Source organism: Callithrix jacchus, chromosome 2 (genome assembly GCF_049354715.1).
Source record: "Callithrix jacchus isolate 240 chromosome 2, calJac240_pri, whole genome shotgun sequence".
NCBI lineage: Eukaryota > Metazoa > Chordata > Mammalia > Primates > Cebidae > Callithrix > Callithrix jacchus.
Window position 1 is genome coordinate 39,430,133 of NC_133503.1, and position 19,974 is coordinate 39,450,106.

Consider the following 19,974-nt stretch of genomic DNA (forward strand, 5'->3'; position numbering starts at 1 on the left):
TGGTTTGTGGATGGACTGCAGAGAGCGCAGATGTAACTTAAACTTGTTGCTCTTTGCCCACTGCTTCAGTGGCTCCAGACGGTTAGCAGATAGAATGACTTCAGCTTGAACAACTAATCTCATTGGTTTCTCAATTCCCAAAGGCTTTATTTTTCTGTAAAGGGAATTAACAGGAGAGACTGTTGTTGCTTTGGCAACAGACTTTCAACCTCTACCCAACTCTCCGGAATGAGAACATATCTATTAATACATTAGCTAGACTAGGGAGTTGAGTCGCTCAATGCAAATTTTCTTTCAAGTGCAAAACAGCTTAACCGGCTCGGCTAGGCTTTGGGGGTGCTGCGGTTAGAAGCTAGTGAAGCAGAGAGCAGCTGTTGCAGTAACCTGTTGGAGCAAAGTGAAAGTATATCTGCAACAGCTGGCTTCGATTGCAGAGAGCGCGCTTGTGAGAACCGATGGCGGGTGCGCGCAGAAAATCTTTGCAAAGCAGGCAAGTGGGATCTCTTCTCATTTTTCTGTGCCTATTTGTGGGGGGTGCGACAACTATCCGCTATTCAGTGGCAGAGGAAATGGAGAGCGGCTCGTTTGTGGCCAACGTAGCTAAGGACCTAGGACTGGAGGTAGGGAAGCTGGCCGCGCGCGGGGCGCGGCTGGTTTCCGACAGCAACAAAATGCATTTCCGGCTCCACCGCAAGACCGGAGATTTGTTCGTGAAGGAGAAACTGGACCGGGAGTCACTTTGTGGCAAAGCCGACCCGTGCGTTCTGCGCTTTGAAATAGTCCTGGTGGAGCCTCTGCAGTCCTTCCGTGCCGAGGTCAGGGTATTTGATATCAATGACAATGCCCCAGTTTTCCTAAACAAGGAGCCTCTTTTAAAGATTCCAGAGAGCACTCCCTTGGGTTCACGTTTTCCTCTGCAGAGCGCCCAGGATCTGGACGTGGGCCTCAACGGCCTCCAAAACTACACCCTGAGTGCCAACGCATATTTCCACCTGCACACCCGCTTCCGCAGCCACGGGCCTAAATATGCTGAGCTGGTGCTGAACAAACCCCTGGACCGAGAGGAGCAGCCTGAAGTCAACCTGACGATTACGGCGGTAGACGGCGGGTCTCCGCCCAAGTCTGGCACCGCTCACATCCGCGTGGTGGTTCTGGACGTTAACGACCACGTGCCCCAGTTCTCGCGACCGGTGTATCGAGCCCAGGTCCCAGAGAACAGCCCCAATGGCTCTTTGGTGGCCATGGTGACTGCCATGGACCTAGACGAGGGCACCAACAAAGCAATAACTTACTCTTTAGCTCAAAACCCAGAAGCAATTCTCCAGACGTTTCAGATGGACTCTCAAACTGGAGAGGTTCGACTAAGAGGACCTCTAGATTTTGAAGCCGTTGAAACATACGACATTGACGTTCAAGCTACAGATGGTGGAGGCCTTTCCACCCATAGCAAAGTCCTGGTAGAAGTGGTGGATGTTAATGACAATCCTCCCGAAGTGATGGTCTCCTCTGTGTCCAGCCCGCTCCCTGAGGACTCACCACCACAGACAGTAGTAGCCCTTTTCACTATCAGAGACCGGGACATTCGAATGGGAGGAAAAGTCGCCTGCTTCCTCAGAAGAGATCTTCCCTTTGCAGTCAAACATACATTTGGGAATTCTTACTCGCTGGTCACTGATAGAAGCTTGGATCGGGAGGAGGTCTCAGGCTATAATATCACCCTTGTTGCCAAGGATACTGGACCACCTAGCTTGTCCACTGAGACTGTGATAGAGGTGCTAATATCTGATGTTAATGACAATCCTCCAGTATTTCGGGAAGATTCCTATATCTTGACTGTTCGAGAAAACAATAGTCCTGCAGTTTTTATTGGCAAAGTCCATGCTGAGGATCTTGATTTGGGTGAAAATGCCCAAATAGCATATTCTCTGTTGCCTCCAAAAAGTGGAGATCTATCAGTCTTTGCTTACATCTCCATAAATTCAGAAAATGGGAAGCTCTATGCACTGAGAACCATGGATTATGAGGCTATTCAAGATTTTCAGTTTGTGGTAAAGGCCACTGATGGGGGCTTCTTGCCACTGAGTAGCCAAGTTACTGTCAGAGTGGTTGTCCTAGATGATAATGACAATCGTCCATTGATCTTGTACCCACTGCAGAATGGCACCTTGCCCTGCAATGACCTGGTGCCCAGGTCTGCAGAGGCAGGCTACCTGGTGACCAAAGTGGTGGCTGTGGATGGTGACTCAGGTGAGAATTCTTGGCTTTCATATCATCTACTTAAGGCCACTGACCTTGGGTTATTTTCTGTTCAAAGACAAAATGGAGAAATCCATATGTTACGGCAGATATCTGAGAGAGACCCCATGATGCATAAATTGATCATTCTTGTTCAGGATCATGGCCAACCAGCTCTTTCCACTACTGTCTCACTCAATATCCTGCTGGTAGATGGCTTTTCAGAGCCCTACCTGCAGTTCCAGGATCCATCCAAGCATTCTACAAAGGTAAATCCATCCACTAAATATTTGGTCATTTCTCTGGCCATCCTTTCCTTTCTTTTTCTCCTCTCGGTCACAGTGATCTTCATTATACATGTCTACCAAAAGATTAAATGTAGAGAAAAGTTCACAATTCAAGAGCATTTCTCTGATGACTGTAATTTCTCTAACAATCTGGTACAAGGACAAGGCAATGGATCCTTATCCTGGCCTTGTCCCTATGAAATGTGTTCAGCCACTGGCACTGGCAATAGCGAGTTTCGCTTTCTTAAGCACTTTATGCCCAACTTCCCTTTCCCTCATGCCACTGGAGAGATAAAAACAGAGGCTGCCTCCAGTTTACCTCCAAATTCTGACAGGAGTAAGCCTCAGAGATCAGCGGACCTTGACCAGGTATCTGATGACTATATGTAGCTCCTATTTACAGCTCTCAGTGAGAGAAGAGAAGCAGAATTTTACACTTGACATGCAAAGATGTTTCATGTTCATTGAAACAAAAACTGGTAGTAGATTGCAGCTTTAGTAAAGATAAGAATACCTAGTTTGGTGAAAATGTGAAAACCAGAGTGAGGCTTGGCTTACTCCATACAAAACAGTTATCCCAATCCCCAGATTGTATATCTGTAATCCTTTCTGCAGTTGGAATTCTGTTTAAAGAAATGTCACCCTCTATAAATGCATATGTGGTGGGAATGTCTGCTTTTCCATCTCTGTGCTAGCAAGTAATGAATGAGCCATTATTCACATTTCCCCTAGAAGTTTGTTGGTCCTGACCCAGGAAATGCTTAGTTCCATAGAGAAATCCTTTCATTTGCCTCTAAATTATTTTCCGGTAGAAAGTTATGCATGCATAAGGAAGAGAACTACCTTCCCTTTTTGATATATTGGGAAGTGATTAGGTTTGACAAGCAGAGATGTAATTTATTATTCAGAAATCTCTAAATTCTTGCCCCTGATAAGGGATTATCTTTAATCAATACCTTGCCTACAATCATTCATAATCAGAATCATAGAAATGCCTGACATATGGTGGTCTTCCAGATTAATCATGGTGGGAGAAAGGGTGGAGAAAGAAGGATTTCACTTATTTGCAAATATGAGTAAGGGCAAATATAAGGATAAGGAGATTCAGTTTAAGAATGTTCTCCAAAATTAAGTTAGATGTAGATTTTTTAATGATTGTTTGGAGCCACAGGCGAGTCTCAAATCTCCCTCCTTCACATCCAGATGTCTATCTTTGCAGTCCCAGAGAGAAGCTATTTGAATAAAGGGAAATGGAGGATGGATGAGGATAATAATAAATTAGGCTGGCCATGGTGGCTCACGTCTGCAATCCCAGCTCTTTGGGAGGCCAAGGCAGGTGGATCACCTGAGGTCAGGAGCTTGAGACCAGCCTGGCCAACGGAATGAAACCCAGTCTCTACTAAAAATACAAAAATTAGTCAGGCGGTGGTGGCACATACCTGTAATCCCAGATACTTGAAGGCTGAGGCTGGAGAATTGCTTGAACCCAGGAAGTGGAGGTTGCAGTGAGCTGAGAGTGTGCCACTGCGCTCCAGCCTGGGCAACAGAGTGAGACATTCTCTTAATTAATTAATTAGGCCTGCTATAGTTAATAGTAAATGTTACAGAACACTCTAAACTATTTTGTGCCATTAATTGTTAGACAACATTTATTGTAAACCATTTTGTAATCTGTAGGGCAAATACAAATAAAAACATTAAAATTAAAAAGTTCATTACTAATAATTAAGTGGCATTGAGGAAAGATACATATTCGGGTAGTACCAGATTTGATTGTAAGCCATTTTCTTCACTGAGTAATCTGAAGTTAACACATGCAAAGTGAGAAAAAGTGGCATTTTTAGTAAATAATTCATAAAATGAAATGGAGTGAGGAGACAAGTTAGGCTTCTCTTTGGTCACCACTGCTTTGCTTTCATAAGCTATTCTGCTTCCTCTTATTCTAAAGTAAGCCAATGTTAAAATATTAACATATTTCAGGGATTTTCCCGATACTACTAGCTGTCCCTTGAAAGTCAAAAATTTGCTTTAGAGAAGGGCATGGTGGCTCATACCTGTAGTCCCAGCTACTTGGAAGTCTGAAGGAGTAGGACTGCTTGAACCCAGGAGTTCAGGGGTGCAGTAAGCTATGATTGCCTGCTGCACTCCAGCCTGGGCGATAGAGTGAGACCTCATTTCAAAAAAAAAATGTGTGCTTTAATGAGGCTTTAATTATGTGCCTTATTTTATACAAATGTGTGTAAATTCTGACTCACTAAAATACATCCTCTTCCTTCCTGCATAGAAGGGCATAATATTTGTACCTGGAATTCTCAGTGTAGGGCATTATCTCTTAAAATATTTACCAAATATTCCAAATCATATTTACTGATATAAACTTCATTCTTGGTCTTATGACTGATACCTAATGGCACCAACTGGCTGTTTACCTGTTGGCCAGGAATATCCTAAAATTTAGTGCTGATATTTTTTATTTTATTTATTTATTTATTTTTTTTGAGATGGAGTCTTGCTCTGTCACCCAGGCTGGAGTGCAGCTCACTGCAACCTCCACCTCCTGCGTTCAAGCAATTCTTCTGCCTCAGCCTCCTGAGTAGCTGGGACTACAGGCGCCCACCACCATGCCCGGCTAATTTTTGTATTTTTTGTAGAAACAGGGTTTCACCATAGTGGCCAGGCTGGTCTTGAACCTCTGGCCTTCTGATCCATGCACCTCAACCTCCTTCAAAGTGCTGGGATTAAAGGCGTGAGCCACCACACCTGGCATAGTGTTATTTTTTTTTTAAATGTTGTAGAAGCTTAGGGCAGAACTAGTGTAACCTATGGCTACCTTCAATGTTTTATTTGATATTTTAAGAACAGATGAAGCAAATGCACGATATCAATAAATTGCTTTTATTTTTAATATTAAGTATTTTACATACATTGAGTTATGATTCTGCTGATTTAGAGTAAAGGTCTTCTTACACAAAACACAGAATAGTGTTCCAGTATATTTGGGCTCCAATAGGTGAAGATATGCTGAAATTTCTATTTCCCTTAAAGGAGAAAAGAGAATATTTATTTATTTATTCATTTATTTATTTATTGGAGATGGAGTCTTGCTTTGTCATCCAGGCTGGAGTATAGTGCCATGATCTTGGCTCACTACATCCTCCATCTCCTGGATTTAAGTGATCCTCCTGCCTCAGCCTCCTGAGTACTGGGACTACAGATGTGCATTACCATGCCCAGCTAATTTTTGTATTTTTAGTAGAGAAAGGGCTTCACCATGTTGGCATTTCACTATATTGGCCAGGCTGGTCTCAAGCTCCTGACCTCAGGTGATCCACCTTCCTTGGCCTCCCAATGTGTTGGGATTATAGGAGTAAGCCTCCATGCCTAGCCTAGAATTAGTTTTTATAGGTAAGCAATAATTAGTTAATAAAACATGATTAAGTAAAAGCTACTGGGTTAACTGTGTTTCATTACACTTAATGATGTGAACTTAATCAATGAAGTCTGGCTTAATGTCAAGGACAGGGAAAGAAAATGATGTAGATTTGTGATTTTAGGACTTTGAATTTCAAATAGCAGTGAAGTTCATGAATACACATATATACACACACACAATGGACAGAAGATGTAGATTTGTCAACTTTTTATATTTTCACATTAAATGAAATGAAATCTACCACTTCACACTACCATTATTCCATAAAGAAAATGTCACATTAATATAAAAGTGGTAAGATAATAATCTCGTAGAAGAAACTATCCTTTAAATTTTAAAAATATCGATTTAATGAAAAATTTATTTTACCATAATTTTCTTATTTTTGCCTCTGACAGGTGAAAATTTTGTCACTCTAATCTCATTTTATTCAGACTTCAAGTTCCCAAGAAAATTCCAATCCTATGTGATAACTTAAAATTAAGAATATATCAATTCTTAATTGATATATGAAGAATTATATCAATGTGAGATAAGCCATTTGTGTTAGGAGAGAACCCTACACACCAGCTGAGATTAAGTCCAAGTCTCCATCAGCAAATTAAGACAAAGAATGGAAATAATCAGGACAATTACTCTCCCCAAAGTGTCAAGTGATATAAGAACTATTTATATGTATTCAAATCTATAAAACCTTGAAAAGTGTCTTGTACAAAAAGACGTTTTATTAGAAAATAATTATAAACTTATAAAATTGCAAAAATACTATAGATAGTTCCTGTGTATCCTTGCATAACCTGAATGCTAACATCTTGCATAACCATAGTAGTTAACCAAATTTAACCTTGGTTTAGTTCTATTAAGTAAACTACAGATCTTATTCATATTTTACCAGTTTCCCCCCAATGTTCTTTTTTTTATTTAAGCATCCAGTTCGGGATCCTGCAAAGCGTTTGTTACACCTCCTTAGTCTCTATCACCTGTGACAGTTCCTTACTCCTACCTTGTCTATCATGACTTGAGATTTTTGAAGAATACTAGCCAGTTATTTGTAGAATGTTCCTCAGTTTGAGATTCTTTGTTTTCTCATTATTAAACTGAGGTTATGCATTATTGGGAAATATACTGCAGAAATGATATTGTGTCTTTTTCAGTGCATCATGTCAGCCAGTATGTGGTGCCAATGTCATACTACTGGTGATATTAATATTTTTTTCTTTTATTGTGGTTAAGAATTTATAAAATGTACCATGTTAGCCATTTTTAAGTATGTTAGCCATTTTTCAGTAATGTTAAGGTCATGTTAATTTTGATTGCTTGGTTAACATAATGTCTGCCACATTGCTCAACTATACTTTTATCTCTTTGTAATTAATAAATAATTGGGGGAATATACTTTGAAACTATGCAAATATGTTTTTACTTAAATCAATTTTAGTATTTATTGCCAAATATTTCCTGTGGCAATTAATAGTGTGGCATTCTAATGGTGATTTTCTATTTCTCAAATTCCTTTTACATTAATTAAAATTCTTCTGGAAGGAACACTTGTTACGTCTCCCCCAGCTGATTTAGTTAGTTGTTTCTTTACGTAAGGACACCTGGATATCTCCTCTATTATTTGGGTTATAAACCAATCCTATCATTTATTTTGTTGTTCAGCAAACTCTTTATTCTGAGATGTAGAGCAGATTTTTAAGACTGAAATTATCCATATAGAATACATTTTTATCAAAATTAGCATTTCTTTGTAACTCTACATGTTAGATTATTTTAAACAATCACAAATTAATACCATTAAGGTTTATTCCTGTTTTAATTTTAAATGAAAATTATATTAACATAATTTAAAATTTTAATTAGTCATAAATTAAAAAATCTGTATAAACAAAATTTTAAAATTTATTATGCAGGCATGTTTATATGTTTTGAACTGTATATAGAGTCACTATTTTAAAATAGACTTATATGCTGAAATTAGACTTAAAGATATACAAGAAATGGAATTGGTCTAATTTTATGTAATTCCCCCCAAAATAAACAATTTCTTTATCACGTCTGTGTTTTTGTTGTTTTCCATTTACTGATGAATTTGTCTTTTTCTTGGAAGCATAATTCATTCATATGATTCTCTCATATCTGTAGTTGATGAGTTTAATATCTTCAAAGTACTAAAGATACTAATTGTACACTCATTCTTCAACCAAAAGTTTGACTTGATTCTCAAATATATGTAACACTTTTACAAAATATTATTAAAGCATTTGTTGTATTTATATAACACTGAAACAGGCTGGGTGTGGTGGGTGATGCCTGTGGTTCCAGCTAATTGGGAGGCTGAGGCACGAGAATTGCTTGAACCTGGGAAGCAGAGATTGCAGTGAGCTGAGATCACACCACTGTGCTCTAGCCTGGGCAACAGAGTGAGACTAGGTCTCAAAAAAACAAACAACAACAACAACAACAAAAAACAAACAAACAAACAAAAAACCTCATTGAAACAGAATGTTAAAAAGTGAAAGTAACAAAGGTTTTCTGCTCAAACTGGTGAAGTAAGTTTATGCTTCTGTGTATCATGCTCTACTCTAAACACAGCAATAAGAGGTAAAAATTAAAAATAAAAAAAAAATGTGGCCAGGTGCAGTGGTTCACACCTGTAATCATAGCACTTTGGGAGGCCAAGGTGGGAAGATCATCTGAGGTCAGGAGTTCAAGACCAGTCTGACCAATATGATGAAACAGTGTCTCTACTAAAAATACAAAAATTAGCCAGGTGTGGTGGCATGCACCTGTAATGTCAGCTACTCGGAAGGCTGAGACAGGAGAATTGCTTGAATCTGGAAGGCGGAGGTTGCAATGAGCCGAGATCAGGCTATTGCACTCCAGCCTGGGCAACAAGAGCAAAACTCCGCCATCTCAGGAAAAAAAAAAAAAAAAAGCAAGGCGGGGCATGGTGGCTCATGCCTATAATCCCAGCACTTTGGGAAGCAGAGGTGGGTGGAACACCTGAGGTCAGGAGTTCAAGACCAGCCTTGCCAACATGGTGAAACCCCATCTCTACCAAAATATAAAAATTAGCTGGGCATGGTGGCACATGTCTGTAATCCCAGCTACTCAGGAGGCTGAAACATGATAATCGCTTGAAGTTGGGAGGCAGAAGTTGCAGTGAGCCAAGATTTCACCACTGCACTCCAGCCTGAGCGACAGAGCAGGACTCCAGAAATGGAACAGAGACATAAAATGGTGAGCAGGGATAAAATCCTTGGATTTCCAAGCTATCAGGGTGGGAAATTGGCATTGGCTACCATTAGTTTGGCTCTTATGGGCTCTCAGGAACAAAATGTTCACCATGAAAAATGGAGAATAAAAGCCAGTGTCATTGCTTAGAGCCAAGAGGTAGGATGAGTCAAGATAAGTTGAAAAGCCATTGCCAAAAAATTCCTGACGCTACACATTATAGCATGTTGTAGGCCCAAGAGGGCTGGAGGACACAGACACAACATCCAGAATATGTACTGGGCTTTGTAGCCACCAGACTTAATGTAGTCATCTGTACTATTTCCAGCATCATGTTGGGTCAGAAGCCCAAACCTGATTCTAGACTATGTCCAGGGTCTAGGAAATGGATGTAGGTAGGGAGAGGAATGAAAAGGAAGACATTTTCAAAAAAGTGTCATTCAAAATAAAACCATTTAAGATGCTTACAGAGATGAATTTAGAAGTTATGCCCACAAAAGATAGTAAATTATGAAATAAACACAAAAGACTAAAATAAAATAAGAATGGATTCATATAAGTATAGTCAACGAGAAATTTTAGAAATGAAACCTTTTCACTGGAATAAAACCTCAATGATGGTATAAACTTTAGTCTGGAAGCTAAAGAAGACTAAGTTAATAAATCGATATGTAACTATGGAATTATATATGGACACATGGATATTTACTTTATTATTTGGCTTATAATCCAATTGTATCATTTATTTTGTTGTTCAGTAAACCCTTTTATCTGAGATAAAGAAATTTTTAAAAAATCTGCCTAATAACACAGAACAAAAATAAAAATTACAGAAGAGTATTTAAAAGACGTTATCTAGGCCTATTGTGGTGACTCACACCTGTAATCCTATTTTGGGAACCCGAGTCAGGCAGATCACGAGGTAAGGAGATCGAGACCATCTTGGCCAACATGGTGAAACCCTGTCTCTATTGAAATACAAAAAATTAGCCAAGCATGGTGGCAGGCACCTGTAGTCTCAGTTACTTGGGAGGCTGAGGCAAGGGAATCGCTTGAACCCAAGTGGCGGAGGTTGTAGTGAGCTGAGATCATGCCACTGCCCTCCAGCTAGGTGACAGAGCAAGACTCCATCTCAAAAAAAAAATAAATAAATAAAAGATATTAGCTATTGTGATAAATCACACTGAAACTTGAAGGCATAAAACAGACATATTAAGCTCATGAACTTCATGGACCAAGGATTCAGACAAGGCCCAATGGGGATGAACTGTCTCTGCTCTATGATGCCTGAGGCCTCAGCTAGAAAGGCTTAAAGGCTGGGAGTGACATAGTGGCTGCAAGCTAGTATCATTTGGAGATGACTTCTCTTCTATGTTTGATGCTGGCAGTTAACCAGAATACTTGGATGTGTCCTGTCTATGCAGTCTGGGATTCTTTAAAACATGGTACCTTGGTCACAAGAGCAAGTATCACTTTCACCATACTTTCCACTGGTCAAGCAGTCATAGAGATCAAATTCAAGATGAGGGAGCATTTGTCCTACCTCTTGAATAAAGGAGTGGTAAAGAATTTGTGGAACAGGTTTTAGAGCTGCCACAGGAGACATGGAAAATAGATGAAAAACTCTAATATAGGTCCCTGAGATGTTCCAGAAGAAGAATAGAGGAAATGGCAGAGAAGAGAAATATATTGATTCTGGTTCTTGCCAAGATGATAGATTAGCATAGGTTATGGATACTACAAGAGTAGTAACAGAGAAATCATACACTGAAACATTACAGAATTTAGGTGGTTGGGCACAGTGGCGGATATCTGTAATCCTAGTACTCTGGGAGGCCAAGGTGGGTGGATCACATGATGCCAGGAGTTTGAGACCAGCCTGGCCAACATGGCAAAACCTCATCTCTACTAAAAATACAAAAATTAGCCAGGTGTAGTGGTACACACCTGTAAACCCAGCTACTCAGGAGGCTGAAGCATGAGAATCACTTGAACCCGGAAGGTGGAGGTTGCAGTGAGCTGAGATTGTGACACTGCACTCCAGCATAGGTAACAGAGCAAGACTCTTTTAAAGGGAGAGAGAAAGAGAGAGAGAGAGAGAGAGAGAGAGAGAGAGAGAGAGAGAGAGAGAGACTGACTTAGATAAGATACTTAGGAAATAATGGAAAAACCCTAAGAAGCTTTTGAGGAGGCTGGAGTCTGTTTATACTGGCATGTTAAGGCTTAGTGGTGGCTGCAGCCTGGGGAGGAGGCAAGCCGTCATGTCTGTGGTATGATATATTTAAAAATAAATCTCCTATTCTCACAGGACAGTGATTTCCTGCCTTCTCACTGGAAGTAAGTGGCAACAGTTCAGATTGCTGGTGTAGTTTTCATCAGGGGTGAAAGTCAAAGCAATTTAAAAAATCTGCTTGGGTCAAAATTTATATTAATTAATTGTAGGTGAACTAGCCTTGGACATTCACCCTCTCCCCTTTCCCTCACCCCAAATCCCATTGTTGGTAAATTATAATTTACAGTAACTTTTTCATATAATGCTTTTTCCTGAAAAAAAGTGAATGGAAGGTGAAATCCAAACCTGAAGAATTGCTTGATTAGGGGGCTACAAGACAGTAGTGATTAACTGGAATTCCCTGGCATTTAGGAAATTCCACCATAGACTGCATCCTCTCCCTTGCTCTCTATCGCATCTTGGTTGACAAGGACTAGATCTGGCCCGTGTCTCTTCTTCATACACATTATCGAAAAAATAGCTGATAATATTGGCTCAAAATAGGTAGGTATATTTGAAAGTATAACTACTTAGGTACAGTAGTTATATTTGAAAATATATGTACTTAAACTTATACTGTTACTATCAGAACTGAGTTATTATTACTGTTAAACTAAGAATTTGAAAGTAAGCATAATAAACTTAAGGAAGGAAATAAGTTATACAAAATAACAACTGCAAACCGTTTAAAGAATAAAGTGAAAATAGGCATAAAACTGTAACTGTTGAAGCAAAGTATATAATAGACTAGATAATAGAAAAGATAAAGCTGAAGAACTACTTAGTGAATTAAATATCACATTGAAAAATTCTCTCAGAAGGATGTAGGAAAAAAAAATAATTAGAAGACATATAATCACAGTTAAGAGATATAGAGGCTAAAAGTAGTAATGCACAAACATTGGTGTCCCAGAAGAACAGAAATACAAAAATGGAGAAAATGCTTTTTGAAGGAATTATAGAAAGAAATGTCTAAGAATTAAATAATAATGAAAGAAAGCCTCTGATTGAAAGGCTTATAGAGTAGTAAACAAGACAAAGCCATGCCTAGACAAACTGTGGTGAAATTTAAGAATAATAATGACAAAGAGAAAGAATATATTATGTAAAATAAAACAAGATCAAACTGACGACAGACTTCTTATTAGCAATGCTGGATGCAAGCAATACATGGTATTGGTTCTTGGAAAAGACCAGCAAATTAGAAAAAGAATAGCTGATGGCTGTGTACCATTAACATCCAAGAGAACTACCAGGAAATTTCAGTGCTATGTGGCAAATACTCAGCCAATTTATACTATGGATATTTTCAGAAATATATTATTTTTTTACAGATCTTCATGTGAAGGATGCTGGAGTAAAATTTCTTAGAACTGATCATGTTGTCACTACTTGCCTTACACTGAAGCACTTCCTGAAATAGATTTCACCTCTTTAAGAATCATAATCCCAGCATTCTGGGATCAAAGGCAAATGCCTTGCAGATATTACACAAATAAATTTAAAACATAGTTAAGAAAAAGAATGTGAGCATAGGTCTTAATAAGTTAGCAGTAACCACCAGAAAAATATAAATAGAATGCACAACTTTCCAGTTAGCAGAAGAAAATCTTATCGAGCCAATAGGAGTCAGGAAAGGGGTTAAAAAACAATAAATAAATATGAAAATATTGAAATATGATGGCAGAGATATGTGCTAAAACAACAGCAACTAAAGTAAGGGCACATAAGCTCACCCATCGGGAGTTAGAGAATTTCAGTTTGAATTAAAAATCAAGGCCTAGAAATGTGGAGCCTACAAGAAACAGAGTCACAACAGTTGTTATAAAGAAAGATTAAATGTAAATGGATGAGAAAAGAATTACATCTAAATATTAACCCAATAAGATATAGAATAATTTTAATGATATACTATTAAACACAAGTAAAAAAGGAATATAAATCAATAAGATATAATGATCATGAAAATATACACACTGAATAATGGAGCCTCAAGATACGTAAAGGAAGACCCAAGAAATATGGAAAGAAATAGCTATAATCAGCACCTAAGATGGAGTTTTTAATACATTCCATTGAGAAACATCACTCAAAGATAAGTAAAAATATAGAATACTTGAAAATCACAATTGATGTGCAGCAATATATTAAGAAATAATTTCACAACAACAAAAAATGCATTCTTTTTGAGCACGCACAGAATGATCTTAAAAAATGACTGAATAAAAAAATGGCTGAATACTAGTCTAGAAAGGAAGCATCAAGTAATCTAGGTAAATCGAAGCAGACATATTTATTAAAATGCAAAAATATTTTTAAAGAATTACCAAAAAATTTCTTCAAACAAATCCTATTTTACTAAAAGTTAGATAGCAAAACTATTAAGTAATATTTGAGTTAAAGAGGAAGTATTAAAAAAAGGTATAATGTTCTTGGAACTTAACAGTAGTGAAAATATAATTAGCCCAAATTTGTGGGGCAGAGAAAAAGTAGAATTTAGATAGAAGTTTTTTTATTTTAAATGCATGTGTCAAAAAATATTTAAAGCAAATGAGTTCAAACATTTTAAAAAAGCAATAAGCAAACTCAAAGAGGAAAGAGGATGTAATAATAAGGGCAGAAATCAGTTAAAATATAAATAAGGAATAGAAATTAGCCAAAGCAAATGCAGTGATTTTAAAATATGTATGTGTATATATATTTCAAATGTTATATTCTATTATATGTGTATATAAAATAGAAAAATTATAGAAAGGATGTCCAGAAAAGGAAAAGGTACAATAACTTAAAATACAGAACAAATAAGAAGTGGCTATAAAGGCTCTAGTAAATAAATAAGATAATGTGAAAAACTAAGTGCTTAGGGAAATTTGTAGAAAAACAGAAATGACAAATTGGTACAAATGTCATAAAAATTTTGAATAGATAATAATTATTAAAATAATTGAAATGGGAATCACAGACCCAACACCCCCAAAAAAAGAACTAGTCTGGATGGTTTTATAGTTTATCAAACTTCCAATAAACTGTTAATAGTAACAGAAAAAAAATAAAGTTGAACACTTACATATAATATACGTGGAAATATTTATCTTTAAAAGAACTATATATATCAAAAGGCTACTGTAAACATTTTTTTTTTTAATTTTTTATTGGATTATAGGTTTTGGGGTACATGAGCAGAGCATGCAAGACAGTTGCGTAGGTACACACATGGCAGTGTGCTTTCTTTTCTTCTCCCCTTCACCCACATTTGGCATTTCTCCCCAGGCTATCCCTCCCCACCTCCCCCTCCCACTGGCCCTCCCTTTTCCCCCCAATAGACCCCAGTGTTTAGTACTCCCCTTTCTGTGTCCATGTGTTCTCATTTTTCATCACCCACCTATGAGTCAGAATATGCGGTGTTTCATTTTCTGTTCTTGTGTCAGTTTGCTGAGGATGACGTTCTCCAGATTCATCCATGTCCCTACAAACGACACAAACTCATCATTTCTGATTGCTGCATAATATTCCATGGTGTATATGTGCCACATTTTTCCAATCCAGTCTATTATCAATGGGCATTTGGGTTGATTCCAGGTCTTTGCTATTGTAAACAGTGCTGCAATGAACATTCGTGTACATGTGTCCTTATAGTAGAACGATTTATAGTCTTTTGGATATATACCCAGTAATGGGATTGCTGGGTCAAATGGAATTTCTATTTCTAAGGCCTTGAGGAATCGCCACACCGTCTTCCACAATGGTTGAACTAATTTACACTCCCACCAACAGTGTAAAAGTGTTCCTTTTTCTCCACATCCTCTCCAGCATCTGTTGTCTCCAGATTTTTTAATGATCGCCATTCTAACTGGCGTGAGATGGTATCTCAATGTGGTTTTGATTTGCATCTCTCTGATGATCAGTGACGATGAGCATTTTTTCATATGATTGTTGGCCTCATATATGTCTTCTTTCGTAAAGTATCTGTTTATATCCTTTGCCCACTTTTGAATGGGCTTGTTTGTTTTTTTCCTGTAAATCTGTTTGAGTTCTTTGTAAATTCTGGATATCAGCCCTTTGTCAGATGGGTAAACTGCAAAAATTTTTTCCCATTCTGTTGGTTGCCGATCCACTCTAGTGACTGTTTCTTTTGCCGTGCAGAAGCTGTGGAGTTTCATTAGGTCCCATTTGTCTATTTTGGCTTTTGTTGCCAATGCTTTTGGTGTTCTGTTCATGAAGTCCTTGCCTAGTCCTATGTCCTGGATAGTTTTGCCTAGATTTTCTTCTAGGGTTTTTATGGTGCCAGGTCTTATGTTTAAGTCTTTAATCCATCTGGAGTTAATTTTAGTGTAAGGTGTCAGGAAGGGGTCCAGTTTCTGCTTTCTGCACATGGCTAGCCAGTTTTCCCAACACCATTTGTTAAACATGGAATCCTTTCCCCATTGCTTGTTTTTGTCAGGTTTATCAAAGATTGTATAGTTGTATGTATGTTGTGTTGCCTCCGGTGCCTCTGTTTTGTTCCATTGGTCTATATCTCTGTTTTGGTACCAGTACCATGCTGTTTTGATTACTGTAGCCTTGTAGTATAGTTTGAAATCCGGTAGTGTGATGCCCCCCGCTGTGTTCTTTTTGCTTAGAATTGACTTGGCTATGCGGGCTCTCTTTGGGTTCCATATGAAGTTCATGGTGGTTTTTTCCAGTTCTGTGAAGAAAGTCGATGGTAGCTTGATGGGGATAGCGTTGATTCTGTAAATTACTTTGGGCAGTATAGCCATTTTCACGATATTAATTCTTCCTAACCATGAACATGGAATGTTTCTCCATCTGTTTGTGTCCTCTCTGATTTCGTTGAGCAGTGGTTTGTAGTTCTCCTTGAAGAGGTCTCTTACGTTCCTTGTGAGTTGTATTCCAAGGTATTTTATTCTTTTTGTAGCAATTGCGAATGGCAGTTCGCTCTTGATTTGGCTTTCTTTAAGTCTGTTATTGGTGTAGACGAATGCTTGTGATTTTTGCACATTGATTTTATATCCTGAGACTTTGCTGAAGTTGCTTATCAGTTTCAGGAGTTTTTGGGCTGAGGCAATGGGGTCTTCTAGGTATACTATCATGTCGTCTGCAAATAGAGACAATTTGGCTTCCACCTTTCCTATTTGAATACCCTTTATTTCTTTTTCTTGCCTGATTGCTCTGGCTAGAACTTCCAGTACTATATTGAATAGGAGTGGTGAAAGAGGGCATCCTTGTCTAGTGCCAGATTTTAAAGGGAATGCTTCCAGTTTTTGCCCATTCAGTATGATATTGGCTGTTGGTTTGTCATAAATAGCTTTTATTACTTTGAGATACGTTCCATCGATACCGAGTTTATTGAGGGTTTTTAGCATAAAGGGCTGTTGAATTTTGTCAAATGCCTTCTCTGCGTCAATTGAGATAATCATGTGGTTTTTGTTTTTGGTTCTGTTTATGTGGTGAATTACGTTGATAGACTTGCGTATGTTGAACCAGCCTTGCATCCCCGGGATGAATCCTACTTGGTCATGATGAATAAGTTTTTTGATTTGCTGTTGCAATCGGCTTGCCAATATTTTATTGAAGATTTTTGCATCTATGTTCATCATGGATATTGGCCTGAAGTTTTCTTTTCTCGTTGGGTCTCTGCCGGGTTTTGGTATCAGGATGATGTTGGTCTCATAAAATGATTTGGGAAGTATTCCCTCTTTTTGGATTGTTTGAAATAGTTTTAGAAGAAATGGTGCCAGCTCTTCCTTGTGTGTCTGGTAGAATTCGGCTGTGAACCCGTCTGGACCTGGGCTTTTTTTGTGTGGTAGGCTCTTAATTGCTGCCTCAACTTCAGACCTTGTTATTGGTCTATTCATAGTTTCAGCTTCCTCCTGGTTTAGGCTTGGGAGGACACAGGAATCCAGGAATTTGTCCATTTCTTCCAGGTTTACTAGTTTATGCGCATAGAGTTGTTTGTAATATTCTCTGATGATGGTTTGAATTTCTGTGGAATCTGCGGTGATTTCCCCTTTATCATTTTTTATTGCATCTATTTGGTTGTTCTCTCTTTTATTTTTAATCAATCTGGCTAGTGGTCTGTCTATTTTGTTGATCTTTTCAAAAAACCAGCTCTTGGATTTACTGATTTTTTGAAGGGTTTTTCGTGTCTCAATCTCCTTCAGCTCAGCTCTGATCTTAGTTATTTCTTGTCTTCTGCTGGGTTTTGAGTTTTTTTGATCTTGCTCCTCTAGCTCTTTCAATTTTGACGATAGGGTGTCAATTTTGGATCTCTCCATTCTCCTCATATGGGCACTTATTGCTATATACTTTCCTCTAGAGACTGCTTTAAATGTGTCCCAGAGGTTCTGGCACGTTGTGTCTTCGTTCTCATTGGTTTCAAAGAACTTCTTTATTTCTGCCTTCATTTCATTGTTTACCCAGTCAACATTCAAGAGCCAGTTGTTCAGTTTCCATGAGCTGTGCGGTTCTGGGTCTGTTTCTGAATTCTGAGTTCTAACTTGATTGCACTATGGTCTGAGAGGCTGTTTGTTATGATTTCAGTTGTTTTGCATTTGTTGAGCAGTGCTTTACTTCCAATTATGTGGTCAATTTTAGAGTAGGTGTGATGTGGTGCTGAGAAGAATGTGTATTCTGTGGATTTGGGGTGGAGAGTTCTGTAAATGTCTATCAGGTTTGCTTGCTCCATGTCTGAGTTCAAGCCCTGGATATCCTTGTTGATTTTTTGTCTGGTTGATCTGTCTAGTATTGACAGTGGAGTGTTAAAGTCTCCCACTATTATTGTGTGGGAGCCTAAGTCCTTTTGTAAGTCCTTAAGAACTTGCCTTATGTATCTGGGTGCTCCTGCATTGGGTCCATATATGTTTAGGATCGTTAGCTCTTCTTGTTGTATTGATCCTTTTACCATTATGTAATGGCCTTCTTTGTCTCTTTTGATCTCTGTTGCTTTAAAGTCTATTTTATCGGAGATGAGAATTGCAACTCCTGCTTCTTTTTGCTCTCCATTTGCTTGGTAAATCTTCCTCCATCCCTTTATTTTGAGCCTTTGTGTATCCTTGCATGTGAGATGGGTTTCCTGTATACAGCACACTGATGGGTTTTGGATTTTTATCCAATTTGCCAGTCTGTGTCTTTTGATTGGTGTATTTAGTCCATTTACATTTAGGGTTAATATTGTTATGTGTGAATTTGATACTGCCATTTTGATGCTAAGTGGCTGTTTTGCCTGTTAGTTGTTGTAGATTCTTCATTATGTTGATGCTCTTTAGCATTCAGTGTGATTTTGGAATGGCTGGTACTGGTTGATCCTTTCTATGTGTAGTGCCTCTTTTAGGAGCTCTTGTAAAGCAGGCCTGGTGGTGACAAAATCTCTGAGTACTTGCTTGTTCGCAAAGGATTTTATTCTTCCTTCACTTCTGAAGCTCAGTTTGGCTGGATATGAAATTCTGGGTTGAAAGTTCTTTTCTTTAAGAATGTTGAATATTGGCCCCCACTCTCTTCTGGCTTGTAGTGTTTCTGCCGAGAGATCTGCTGTGATGGGCTTCCCTTTGTGGGTGACCCGACCTTTCTCTCTGGCTGCCCTTAATACTCTCTCCTTTATTTCAACCCTGTTGAATCTGATGATTATGTGCCTTGGGGTTGCTCTTCTTGCGGAATATCTTTGTGGTGTTCTCTGAATTTCCTGCAATTGAGTGTTGGCCTGTCTTGCTAGGTGGGGGAAATTTTCCTGGATGATGTCCTGAAGAGTATTTTCCAGCTTGGATTCATTCGCTTCGTCCCCTTCTGGTACACCTATCAAACGTAGGTTAGGTCTTTTCACATAGTCCCACATTTCTTGGAGACTTTGTTCATTCCTTTTTGCGTTTTTTTCTCTAATCTTGGTTTCTCGTTTTATTTCATTGAGTTGGTCTTCGACTTCAGATATTCTTTCTTCTGCTTGGTCAATTCGGCTATTGAAACTTGTGTTTGCTTCGCGAAGTTCTCGTATTGTGTTTCTCAGCTCCTTTAATTCATTCATATTCCTCTCTAAGTTATCCATTCTTGTTATCATTTCCTCAAATCTTTTTTCAAATCTTTTCTCAAGGTTCTTAGTTTCTTTGCATTGATTTAATACATGATCTTTTAGCTCACCAAAGTTTCTCATTATCCATCTTCTGAAGTCTAATTCCGTCATTTCGTCACAGTCATTCTCCGTCCAGCTTTGTTCCCTTGCTGGTGAGGAGTTTTGGTCCTTTCTAGGAGGCGAGGTGTTCTGGTTTCGGGTGTTTTCCTCCTTTTTGCGCTGGTTTCTTCCCATCTTTGTGGATTTGTCCGCTGGTCGTCTGCGTAGTTGCTGACTTTTCGATTAGGTCTCTGAGTGGACACCCTGAATGTTGATGATGAAGTATTTCTGTTGCTTGGTTTTCCTTCTACCGGTCTAGCCCCTTTGCTGTATGAGTGCTGAGGTCCGCTCCAGACCCTGCTTGTCTGGGGTGCACCTCTAGCAGCTGTGGCACAGCGAGGGATGCTACCAG

At 38.6% G+C, this 19,974-nt stretch overlaps 1 protein-coding gene across 1 annotated transcript; it reads left to right on the forward strand.

Annotated features, from left to right (window-relative positions):
• Nucleotides 1-236: 236 nt before the first annotated feature.
• Nucleotides 237-8,010, forward strand: PCDHB1 (protocadherin beta 1). The gene has a single exon (XM_002744254.6). It carries the CDS (start codon nucleotides 456-458, stop codon nucleotides 2,910-2,912), a length of 2,457 nt encoding a protein of 818 aa, XP_002744300.1. The 5' UTR covers nucleotides 237-455; the 3' UTR covers nucleotides 2,913-8,010.
• Nucleotides 8,011-19,974: the final 11,964 nt, after the last annotated feature.

Excerpts from the sequence above, each read along its gene's own strand:
- PCDHB1 (XM_002744254.6), top strand. The coding sequence starts at position 456 with ATGGCGGGTGCGCGCAGAAAATCTTTGCAAAGCAGGCAAGTGGGATCT.